At 37.8% G+C, this 13,382-nt stretch overlaps 1 protein-coding gene across 1 annotated transcript; it reads left to right on the top strand.

Annotated features, from left to right (window-relative positions):
* The first annotated feature begins 1,904 nt into the window (after positions 1-1,904).
* LOC142235506 (uncharacterized) lies at positions 1,905-3,960 on the top strand. The gene is made up of 2 exons (XM_075306758.1): positions 1,905-1,913; positions 1,963-3,960. Exons 1-2 carry the CDS (start codon positions 1,905-1,907, stop codon positions 3,958-3,960), a joined length of 2,007 nt encoding a protein of 668 aa, XP_075162873.1.
* Positions 3,961-13,382: the final 9,422 nt, after the last annotated feature.

The raw sequence follows: 13,382 nt of genomic DNA, 5'->3' as shown, positions 1-13,382 counted from the left end.
GATCAAGCATGTACAAATTTTTCAAATATAGTTTTCAAATCATCTTCATTTTTCTGTTTCAAACAAGTTACTAGCCAAAAAAATCAAGCTGTGTGGGTTACTTTATGCAAATTGGTAAAAGTAAGAAGTATTAATCGCCATTAAGCGCAGTTTACAAAAAAAAATCAACTTCCTTACCGCAGGAAAAGTTTGAGTCATACGAGCATTTGTGTTTTGTTTTACAATTTACTTAAAGATTTAATTGGATAATATTGGTCCATTTTAATTTATTTAAAACAGTACCATACTTATTTCTATATATATATACTTTTTGCAGATATTTCTCTCTTTTTTTTTTTGTAATAATAATTTTTATTATATTTGTTTTTTTTTTTTAGTAATAATTGTAATTGAGAAATAATATTGGTTATATGTTTGTTACAATCTTCTTAATTTTTAAATATTTTTTTAAATTATATGCTAGTAGCTATATTATGGGGAAATGATGAAATCCATTTCTTCTTTGTCTTTTTCGGGATGTTTTGTGATGTCGCCCAAAGTTTCAAATTCATACATCATACGTGGCAATTCTCGTAATGGTTGATTTTCTTTTCGTAATCGTTCTCGTTCCATTTCCATAGGAACAGATCGTATTTGGGCACAATATAGTTTAAGGAGACATAAGGTGCACACGTTAGTGGGTATTTTGAATGTTGAATGCGATTTCGTCCACATTATGTAGGTCATCCTTCTTAGTGGTTTGCTGGTTAAATTATTAAGTGTCAAACTAGGATCCATAAGGATGTTGTAGGATCTAAATCCGCAGAATAGAAGTCAAATGGTCTTCCTTCTTCAGATTTGATGACGGCAGGATCGAAGTCCGCAGGATCGCCATGTAATGTTTGCCGTGTGGTAGGCAAACGGTCACCAGACAAAACGATACTTGCAAACAAAATTGGCAAGCGTTCTCCAAAAGGACAAAATAAAGGATGCTTGCCGTGAAGTACAGGCAAGTGTCCACTCAGAAACAAATTTTAAGGATTACAAGGAGAAGATCCTATCTCTACCTGCCCGATTTTTGGCCGGCGCTTAAGAGCGCCACTAGACCAGCTAATTTTTGTTGCAGGCACTCTACAGTGCCACTTCAACTCAGAGAAAAATAAAAAGCCAGTTGTTTAGGCTCTGTGTAATATCTTTCTGATTTTATTTTCGAAAATGTAATGAATTTATAAAAAATTTGGAACTTAGAATTATAGACTATTGAGTGAAAAATGTACTAATACTATTTCAATAAATGGAGTATAGAACTATGGAGCTCACTTATACATGCATATATTTCTATGAAGAATTGATCTACATTTTACCAATACTTTTACTTTCTTTGAGATGCAGGCCTTTCTTAATTCCTATTGGTGGTCATTTGACTCAATTCTGAGTTCATGCAGTTGGTCTACTTACAAAACAATGTATGCAATCCCAACTGGAAACTCTAAACCAATGAAAAGTGTCACATGCCACCAACATCTAATTGGAACTCCACTGAGTGCATTCAACTCAGTCACTACCAAGTGTGTGACTGACCTGCGTCAACAAAAACAAAATATGAATGCACCGAGAATGCAAGTGGATCAAAAATAGAGTACTGTACGTTAATGGGAATGCATGTGTAAGTGAAGAATAAGGGGGAAGAAGTGGAGAGTGTGTTTGGTCACACTACAGCAGTTAGACTTGTTTTATTTTGAGATGAAACCGATTGAGCAAAAATCTCGGTTTACGAAGAGAGAGGTTTTATCGGCTATAGCTAGGCTATTTGACCCTGTAGGCTGGCTGGGGCCAGTTATTATAGTGGCGAAGATAATTATGCAACAGGTGTGGTTGGATAAGATAGGATGGGACGAGTCTCTTCCGTTACAAACTGAGCGACAATGGCGAAAGTTGGTCAAAACCTATCAGGAGGTGAATCACGTTCGTATTCCTCGATAGGTCAAGTACTCCACAGACTGTGAGGTAGAATTACATGTTTTTTCCGAAGCCTCGGAAAAAGCATACGCGGGGGTAGTATATGTTCGTGTGGTTACGCCGCAGGGACAAATCTTCACCCATTTGCTATCTTGTAAGACTAAGGTAGCCCCCATCAAATCTATATCTTTGCCACGATTGGAGCTTTGTGGGGCAGTTTTGGCCTCAGAACTTTACAAGTCTATAGCCAGGGAGCTAGATATTGAGTTTCGCCGTGTTTATTGTTGGACGGATTCTACGATCGTCCGCTCTTGGCTTCGAAAGACGCCATCTACGTGGTCCACTTTCGTTGCGAATCGCGTATGTAGGATTCAGGAGAATACTGGGGGACAGAATTGGTACCATGTTCGTTCTGAGGACAATCCGGCCGACTTGGGAAGTCGCGGAGTGTCGCCTGCAGAGTTGGCAGTTTCAACGCTTTGGAGGCATGGACCAGAGTGGCTGTGCTCAGCTAGTTCTCAGTGGGATATTAGTGATTTGACCCCTCTTGAGACTGACGTAGATAGGGCTCTACGAGTCATCGCATATATATTTAGGTTTTATCAAAGGACCCATTATTCACATGCTAGTCGAAATGTGTATCACGGCACGACGTTGACGGCAACCGAATTAAAGGCAGTGAGATTACGTCTAGCTGTTCTTTCTCAAAGGGCTCATTATCCAGATGAGTACGGTTGTTTGATGGAAAAGAAACCGTTAGGTTCCAGGAGTTCGTTGTTGTCATTGAATCCATTCCTGGATGAGGAGGGGGTTATGAGGTTGAATGGTCGTTTGAGTAGGTGTCCTACCCTTTCGTATAGTGAGCGACATCCAATTATAGTGCCGTATAATAGTAGATTCGCTAGGTTACTGGTGAAATATGTTCACGACATATCTATTCACGGAGGAAACCAGTTGGTTCTACGTCTTATTCGGATTGAGTATTGGATTCCTCGTTTAACATCTTTGATTAGATCGACTATTAACCGGTGTAAACGGTGTCTGTTGGATAGGAAGAAGTCTTGTACGCAGATCATGGCGGCTCTCCCACCGGAGAGAACTGTACTTACCAGACCGTTTACTACGACTGGCGTTGATTTTGCGGGGCCTTTCGAAATTAAGTCATTTATAGGGCGCGCATGTAAGATAACAAAGGGTTATGTTTGCGTTTTTGTATGCTTTTCGACGAAGGCCATACACTTGGAAGCCACATCAGACTTGTCTACGACAACGTTTCTGGCCGCCTTTCACAGATTTATATCTCGACGTGGTTGTCCCAAGACAATTTTTTCGGATAATGGTACAAATTTTGTAGGCGCTTCACGCGAAATGGAAAAGGATTTGAGATGTGTTTTTAAGGAAGGACGTGATAAGGTGTGTTCCGCATACCAGATTCAGCTTTCCTGGCAGTTTATCCCTGCCGGGGCGCCACATATGGGTGGTCTCTGGGAAGCTGCTGTCAAAAGCTTCAAGACGCATTTTAGGAAGCATGCGTCAGGATTCAAGTTTACATTTGAAGAGTTTTCGACTGTTCTTTCGAGAATTGAGGCTTGTTTAAATTCTAGGCCGTTGTGCCCAATGAGTGAAAGTTCTCAAGAATTGGTAGCACTTACGCCTGGCCATTTTTTGGTAGGATCTCCGATCTTGGCGCCTCCTGAACAGTTAGAGGAGGAATCCCCTCTTCATTTGGTGCATCGATTTAGGGAAATGAAGGCGCTGTCGCAACAGTTCTGCTTACGGTGGAAAGAGGAATATTTGAAAGGCTTACAGAAAAGATATAAATGGAAATTTCCGCAGCGTGATATCGAAGTAGGGGACTTGGTAGTAATTCGTGATGAGCAATTGCCTCCTACATCGTGGAAGTTAGGTCGTGTGGATGTCGTCCACCCGGGATCAGATGGTCGCGTTAGAGTTGCTGACGTGAGAACGGAAAACGGTGTTGTAAGACGACCGGTGGTAAAATTGGTCATACTGACCGAATAGTTTTCGATCGTTCATATAGTAAGCGTCATCTTTCTTTTCGCAGTACAATGGAAAATATGAGGGAAATTGTTAAGACTCTCCCTGACTACGAGGATGACGTCCCGATGTCCGATGAGGAAAAAGAGATTTTAGAAAATAATGTTGCACCGGTTCTTCGCGAGCCGTTACCAGCCATCGAGCAGGTCCCTGACGTCGGGATGACCCCAGTCGTCGCCTCTTCACAAGGGGTAGTACCGACGCAGAAAGTTGTCCCTCCGTCGGGGGCTGATACGGCTCCCGCTGACGTATCCGCAACCAACGTAGTCAAACCATCGTATCCCCTACGGGGACTGCCGAAAAGAATTCAGGTGTGAATAAAAGAGGGCACTCGAATGTCTGTGTGTTGTGTATGAGAAGTCACAATCTACGGTCGTGTCGCAAATTTTTGAACATGCGTTTGGAGCAACGATTGCGCACTGTAGTGTTGCATCGGGTATATTCAAACTGTCTGGGCAGGTCTCACATGCGATCGACCTGCAATAGTCGCGAGAGGTGCCGCGAATGTGGAGATAGCCACCATACGCTGCTACATTCATTTGACCAGCAACAACGTCCTTCCGTTCAAACCTTGTCGAAGAGAAAGTCCAAGTCAAGTTCGTCCGTTAACTCGTCCGCGTACTGTATCACGAATACCGCTCCCATATCTCCATCCCCAACCGTCACGCTTGGTCCCACTATAGTCCTCTTGCTTGTCTTGTCCGATCGTCGAATTCCTGTCCGAGCTGTCCTCGACCCGTGTGCGGGGTACAGTATGATTTGTAGTAGTTTAGCTCTCAGCCTACGGCTTGTCTCAGCGATGACGTCGCATGACGCATTTTGTCCGCTTGTTGCTGTCTCCCGACACAATGCAGAAAGTAAATTGGTTTTTTCTGCCCGGGTAACAGACCTGACCCGTGTTGTCACCCCATCGTCGTCGGCTCCAGATACGATACGGGAACATTTCGAGTGTCTCCAGCTGGCCGACCCAAGGTTTTACCGTCCTTCCGGGGTGGGGTTGGTTCTAGGGCCCGATGTCTACGCACGGGTTTTAAATACACAAATATTTTCGAGTCCTGGATTCCCATTGGCGCAGCTAACGATGTTTGGCTGGATAGTGTCAGGTCAATGCCAACCATAAGTGTCGTAGGTCATCCTGGCCAATAACCCAGACACTGCAGACCCTCCGGGTCAACGGCTCTATGAGCATTTAGTTAAGAATTCATGAAGTTTGAAAAAATTAAAAGAACTAATAAAAAAAAATTGCTCAATTTGAAAATGATACTGACAACGCATTTTATATTTATTTTGATATCAATATATTGTACATATGTAATATTCTATGAATTAATTAATTTCAATTACAACATAGCTGGATGTTGCAAGGCGGGCGGAATGTTTAAGTTCAAATTCGTATGGTCAAAATTTATTCGTTAGATGGGGACTTAAAATATTGTAAAATGATAATTTCCCCCTCGTTAGAAAATGTACCCTAAGCTCTGGATGCACATTACATTTTTCTAACGAGTCGCGCCATTACCGTCTTGCGGCGTCTAACTTTGGTTATTATTCGTTACTGGATTACGTCCGTCCAACGATTGTTTTGTAAAAGGTAAATTAATCTCCCAAAAAATTCAATAAAATTACGTTTTATTGAAACATTATTGAAAAGAAAAACTAAATCCTTGTATTTTTATTTATTTTATTTCTCGGTGCTACGCATTCATTCAGAGTAACCCAAATTTTTATATTTCCCCTCAGCGTACAATTTAATAGAGAATTGGTAAGTTTTATATTAAAACTTTGGCTTTCTTTCAACAAGAATATTTATTTTATTATATCCTTCACTTCGATAGCAATACAGTTTTATGAGATTATTTAGAATACTTCATTATTTCTCTAATTGTTTCAGGTACAAATTTTATGAGATACGTTTTCCAAAGAAAAGTTGAATTTCTTCCACCATTTGATAAAATGCCCCCAAATATGGTAAGTTACAAGCTAAAATGAAGAATTAAAAATTATATTTCATTACACGATGTTCATTTTTAACAATTTTCATTATTGTTTCCATTTTTTCCAGCAAGATATGTGAAAAAATTACCTACGATGAATAAAAAAAGGATAAGTCAAAATGTCCAAACAGCGAGTTCAAATGAACTACTCTCTGTTCCACGAGGTCATCATTTTTATTCACAAAAACATTGTATTAAGAACTTTCATCATAAGTTTTTATAATAAAGTACTTTTGCTTAAAGAAAGTTTAATTTTAATTAAAACGGTTTGTTGTTCCTTTAATTATTTAATTTCTCTGTACTACGGAATGACTGATTTAAAAATAGTTTAGTCGTCGACATTTTAAAGAGACTCTTAACCAATTTTTATTATCGGGTTTCCCAAAAAATAAGCAAGAAACCAAAATAATACTGACTTTTTAACTTGGTAGGGGTATATAAATCTTATGGCGTTGTAAAAATGAACTAAAATACAATGTTATAGATGAACTAAAATTTAAGAGAATTATAAACTAGACAAGTTGAAAAAAATCTTAAGGGCTAAATCATGGTCAATATTACTACAGTTTAGTTCATTTTGCAATGGAAAAGGGTTCACTGTTTTTTCAGTGTAGTCTGTTTGTTTAATTTACATTGTGGGCAACTTAAAACATATCTTTTGACCATTTTCGACATATTCTTCCATATGTATCGTTGCTTTAGTTTCAGTAATGTTTTGCGGACTCCTAAATGTCCTCCGTGTGGTGAGTCGTGGTATTCCGCTATTATCTGCGCACAGTTTATGCTTCTTGGTTCTTCATATAATATAATTTTCAAATTTACTTTATTCTTTTGTATTAATTTATTGTTTTGAATTCTTCCATGGCCATGGATTTGAACAATGCATCATTTTTGCTCATCGCTAATTCTTTTATTCGTTGCTGTTGCATCTTCAATATAAGTTTCTCCAAAGTCACCTTAGTGTTCGATGGATTATCGCTGTATATCACAGACACGTTGCTATTATTTATCTCAAATACTGTTTTCTTTCTCTGCATATCCGGTATAAACTCGAGTTTTCTCATCTTTCGTATATCAGTGGGTGATGTGCATTCCCAAATTAAAAATTGATCAGGCTTCGAAATTGGTACTTCATCACTATGGGTGTCATCGTTATGTTTTTGTGCATGCAACTCTTTCTTCATGCTTCTAGTAATGGCTAGGACTTGAGCGTCTCGCTAGATTGAAGTGGGAATCATCGCTTTCAAAGTTTCGCTATTTATGTTTATTCTTGACAAAGCGTCAGCATTTGTATTCATCTTCCCTTTTTTGTACACTATTTCAAAATCATAGTCACATAACTCCATTCTAATACGTGTCATCTTAGAAGAAGGATTTTTATGTGAGAACAATGAAACAAGTGGCCTGTGGTCAGTAACAACTATGAATTTGAAAAGTTGATTCCCCAATGAATGGCAAGGAGTTCCTTTTCTAACACTGGTTTATTTAAATCATGTTTTGATAGAGTAGCGCTGGCGTACGAAATTGGTAAATCGCTGCCAATTACCCCTTGAGACAGAACTGCTCCCAGAGCATAATTAGATGCGTCTGTCGTTAATATAAAAGTTTGTGAAAAATCCGGGTATTGTAGTACAGGAGGTTTAAGTAAGCTTGTTTTTAAAGTTTCAAATACACTTTGGCACTGTAAATTCCATTCGAATTTCTGATTCTTTTTCAGAAGCATATTCAAGCATTTTGCTTTATCGGCAAAGTTCAGTATAAAGCCCCTATAATAATTACAAAAGGGTACAAATCGTCTGACTTCATCAGCATTAGTTGGTACTGGATATTGTCTTATTACTTCATCTTTGGCTGGATCAGTCTTCATTCCTTTATCCGTTATGAGATGTCCCAAATAGACTACCTCCGGCTTCAAAAAGCTGCATTTGTTTGCATTTAATTTAAGGTTGAATTTTTTCAATCTTCGAAATACATCTCGCAAATTTTCGTTGTGATGTTGGAGACTACATCCAAAAACGATGATGTCATCCACGTAAAGAAAAGCGGATACATCTAAACCACTTAAAGCAACTGTTAGCATTCTTTGAAAACTATTTGATGAAATTTTCAAACCAAATGGTAAACGTTTGAATTGATAATGTCAATTTCCAGTTGAGAAAGCTGTGAGTGGACGCGATTCGCTGTGAAGATTTATTTGGTGGAACGAGCTTGTCATATCAAGTGTTGAGAAATACTTAGCTCTACCAAGTCTGTCTAAAACGTCTTCAATCCTCGTTAATGGAAACTTATCATTTACTATCCTGTCGTTGAGTTTCCTAAAATCAACCACCAAACGCCATTTCTTTTGCCCATCTGTGGATTTCTTTGGTACAACCAATAATGGTGAATTGTAAGGACTGACAGAATCTTCAATTATGTCGTCTTCCAAAAGTTGTGCAACCTTTTTGTTAATTTCTCCCATTTGTGTCTGTGGGAGTCTGTAGTTCTTTATGTAAACTGGAATGGAATCTAAAGTCTCAATGCGTTGAGTATAAAAATTGTTTACGGTAAGCTTCTCTCCAGGTAAATGGAAAATATCCTGAAATTCCGTAAAGATATCTATTATCGACTCTTTAGCTTCTGGATCACTTGTACCAATATCCAATGATTCCAATAAAGTGTCCAACCTAGTTGTGTTTTTCTCGTATTGGTTAGTAGTTGTGTGGCAGACATGATAATCACTTAAAGGATTCAACTCACAATCAATATTATCTATAGTTACATCTTTATCAGTGGAGTTCGGTAATTTAACATGAACAACCCCGTGTGCTGGTATAATGCAATTGGCTAGATAAACTCCTTCTTCTAATTCTTTGTTGAATACTATATTTTCTTCTTCAACTTTAATGTTCAGTGGCAAAATGATTTCTAACCTTGATGGTATAGTTATACAGCGGTGAGTCACCGGTCTAGTACTCATGGGTAATACCACATCTGTATTATTTACGTTAAACGTAATTGTGTATGTCTCAAAATCAATTCTGCATAAATATTCAGATAAAATATCTCTTCCTATTATTCCATCAGTTGGTATAGGAAAATCGCCTTGAACCACATAGAAATTGTGCACAATGGCATCATCCTCCATTTCCAAACGTAAACCTGATGTACCAATACATTGAATTGCCTCTCTGGTGATCCCAGTTAACCTTGCTGTGTCTCGTGTATTTATTCTCATAAAGTCTTGAACTTTACATACAGAAATATCTGCGCCAGTATCTATCATGAATGTTAACACTTTACTTGAGCATTTCAGTGTTACGAAAGTATTTGTTTTCAATTCGATGTTAAATATTTTTAATTTTGGGCCGCTTGGATGACATCCTGCGTCATCCGGCCATTGGAGTTTTCCTGTTCACACGTACAAGGAAAAACGCGATAGTTTCTTCCACTACTGTTTGTATATGTACGGCCTCTGCCACCAAAATTGCGACTTCCAACACTATTATTGTTATTGCCATTTCCATTAGAATATGTTGTGTAATTACTATGATTTTGCCGATTATCTCGATTAATGTGGCGAGAGTTTCCTCTTTAATTTCCTTGCATGCCCATATTATATCTGTTACCACCGCGGTAATTCTTAGCGTCATTGTGTCTATAATTGTAATTATTATGTGTGTTATCGTATCTGTTGTTTGGGTTGCCGTACCTCGTATTGTTTCTGTTATTTTCATCATATCTATTTCTGTGGTAGGTATTACCTCCACCGGCCCTATGAACCGGAAAAACCTGCCTTGTTTCAATATCTAAACTTTTTTCAGCTGTCAAACATCTCTGCGTAGCTTCTGCCAATGAAGACGGCATGTTTGCTAACAATATTGGTTTAAATTCCGAATTTACTCCTTTCATGAAAACATTCAATGCCATATTTTCATTTCCCTTGTAAATGGCATCCTTAGTGTCCTGAGTCGGATTTGTTAAATTTCCTATCTCAAACCTACTGAGTTCATCACTAAGCTCTGCAATTTTTTCTCTAAAGGATGTCATACTAGAATTACCCTGTTTTGTATTCCCTAACTCAGTTAAAATCTGCTGTATCGACCTAGGATTAGGGTATGCGTCTTCCAATGCTTTTTTCAAAGCCGCGAACATTGTCGGTCTATTAGATCGGCCTAAAGTGCTCCTTACCTGAGCCGTAAGTTTGAAATTGTAGACATACTTGACGAATATCTTCTTATCCTCATTTCTTAACAGGTCATGCAGTAATTCTGACTGCGCTATAAAATCTTCCAAGTTGTTGAATGAGCCCTTGAATATTTGTAGGTTTTTACCCACCATAGAAATATCGAATTGAGCCATAGTTGGTAAATTTCTTATTTCCTTTATATCTTTTATTTTCACTTGTTTAAGTAGTAGCCAAACTTCCTCTTTCAACTCAAAAAATTCTACTTTTAATTCGGATAATTCCTTGCAATCGAAATCAGTACCATCCACCGTATCTTGTAAAACGTTTATTCTTTTTAATTTAGATTCTTTATAATCTATAGAAAATACTGTATTTTTATTTTTCTTAAAATTCGACTTCAATTATTCTAATTCTTTTATATATTCTTTTAACTTTTCCATTAATTCGTTTTTTTTTCTTTTTAAAAATATTTTTTTTTTGTTACTATACAATATGGGAGCCACCGTGGTGCAATGGTTAGCATGCCCGCCTTGCATACACAAGGTCGTGGGTTCGATTCCTGCTTCGACCGAACACCAAAAAGTTTTTCAGCGGTGGATTATCCCACCTCAGTAATGCTGGTGACATTTCTGATGGTTTCAAAGTTTCTCTAAGTGGTTTCACTGCGATGTGGAACGCCGTTCGGACTCGGCTATAAAAAGGAGGCCCCTTGTCATTGAGCTTAACATGGAATCGGGCAGCACTCAGTGATAAGAGAGAAGTTCACCAATGTGGTATCACAATGGACTGAATAGTCTAAGTGAGCCTGATACATCGGGCTGCCACCTAACCTAACCTACTATACAATATTCTTATCTTACTACTTCCAAATTCAAAATGTGAATGCAAGATTTTATGTGTGAACGCAAATTTATATTCAAGTGTGAATGCAAAACTCAAGTGTGAACGACAAACTTTAAATGTGAACTGCAAAATTTTTACAAATGTATCTATTAAGTGTAAGCCCTCTTCTATCTTATAATCGATTATTTAGTATTCGATAATCGATTACTATACTTCATAATTGATGTTTCACTTTTACTTTCGTGTTTTTATGACGATCATTTTTACATTCGCGTGTGTTTTTGCAAATATTTCTTTTAATTTTATAATAAATATCCTGCCGCTTGTAAATTAGTGTTAAGAATAACAATAGTGAAAATTTCAATTCATTCTGATTTATGTATTCTTTTCAGTAAATAAATATATATGATACATGTATCAAATGTATATCAGTGTTGTGTTTTTTTGTTTTTCATGGTGTGTATTGTTGCATTGTTGTTTTTTTTTTTCTTGGCATTTCGGCTTCTATCGCATCAATTCTTTCCCATATTTCACAAGATCGTTGCCAAGACGGTGGTGGATCAGCATTAACTAAAGGGTGATTTGTTAAGAGCTTGATAACTTTTAAAAAAAAAAACAAAACGCATAAAATTTGCAAAATCTCATCGGTTCTTTATTTGAAACGTTAGATTGGTCCATGACATTTACTTTTTGAAGATAATTTCATTTAAATGTTGACCGCGGCTGCGTCTTAGGAGGTCCATTCGGAAAGTCCAATTTTGGGCAACTTTTTCGAGCATTTCGGCCGGAATAGCCAGAATTTCTTCGGAAATGTTGTCTTCCAAAGCTGGAATAGTTGCTGGCTTATTTCTGTAGACTTTAGACTTGACGTAGCCCCACAAAAAATAGTCTAAAGGCGTCAAATCGCATGATCTTGGTGGCCAACTTACCGGTCCATTTCTTGAGATGAATTGTTCTCCGAAGTTTTCCCTCAAAATGGCCATAGAATCGCGAGCTGTGTGGCATGTAGCACCATCTTGTTGAAACCACATGTCAACCAAGTTCAGTTCTTCCATTTTTGGCAACAAAAAGTTTGTTAGCATCGAACGATAGCGATCGCCATTCACCGTAACGTTGCGACCAACAGCATCTTTGAAAAAATACGGTCCAATGATTCCACCAGCGTACAAACCACACCAAACAGTGCATTTTTCGGGATGCATGGGCAGTTCTTGAACGGCTTCTGGTTGCTCTTCACTCCAAATGCGGCAATTTTGCTTATTTACGTAGCCATTCAACCAGAAATGAGCCTCATCGCTGAACAAAATTTGTCGATAAAAAAGCGGATTTTCTGCCAACTTTTCTAGGGCCTATTCACTGAAAATTCGACGTTGTGGCAGATCGTAAGTCTATTCATGATGAAATGTCAAAGCATACTGAGCATCTTTCTCTTTGACACCATGTCTGAAATCCCACGTGATCTGTCAAATACTAATGCATGAAAATCCTAACCTCAAAAGAATCACCCTTTATTTCCTTCAAGGCAGCCAGCTCTCGACGCAAACGCACAATTCGTCCACCTCTTCTATGTTTTGGTTTTTGCGTGGGTGGTATCCGGGTCAATTTCTCTTCTACTGTTGACTTTTCAAATAATCCTCAATGGATAGCTTCTTTGGGCCTACGTTCAACGCATCCGGAGTAGCTTCCCCTTTTGGCAGCAGCTTTTGGTCCGATGTGGGCAGGATCGCCATGTAATGTTTGTCGTTTTAATTTTGTGTTGTTGTGGATGAAGCTGTGTGGTATATTGACAAATTTATGTTTTTTACATTTATTGTACCTGCCTAATTGTTTGCCGGCGCTTAAAAACGCCACAGGCAGTTTTGTTTATTTTCTTGCAGGCACAGATTCAGTGCAACAGCAAGTTTATCCTTTTAAATTAAATGAAATGCCAGTTTAGGCTTTCTGAACTTTAATGGTGTCTTTATTGAAAAATGTCATCTTTTTATACCTAAATAACGGTATTTCTAATTTCTAATTCTTTTTTCATATTTATCCTTAAAATAAACAACAATCCTTAAACATAACATATGATCTAAACTTATAACTAAACAGCTGATTAAAAATACAATTATTCTCAAACTACTTAACAGCTGATTCATACATATAATCCCGTTTACACTACACACCCCTCAATTTCCAGCTTAGTTGTTGAGTTTTTAATTTAAATTATTATTTTGCGCAATGGTGGTCCTCTACAGGCAACAGTTATTCAGTCTTTCTGTTTTTGTATTTTTGTCCAATTTGGTTTATTATTCACAAATATTTTTCATAAAAGCGTATTAGCAAAATTTTTTACACTATTCTGGTCCAATTTATACCACACTTATATATTCTTCAATTAT

This window comes from Haematobia irritans, chromosome 4 (genome assembly GCF_050003625.1).
Source record: "Haematobia irritans isolate KBUSLIRL chromosome 4, ASM5000362v1, whole genome shotgun sequence".
NCBI classification, from domain to species: Eukaryota; Metazoa; Arthropoda; class Insecta; order Diptera; family Muscidae; genus Haematobia; species Haematobia irritans.
This window is presented reverse-complemented; position numbering and strand designations above follow the sequence as displayed.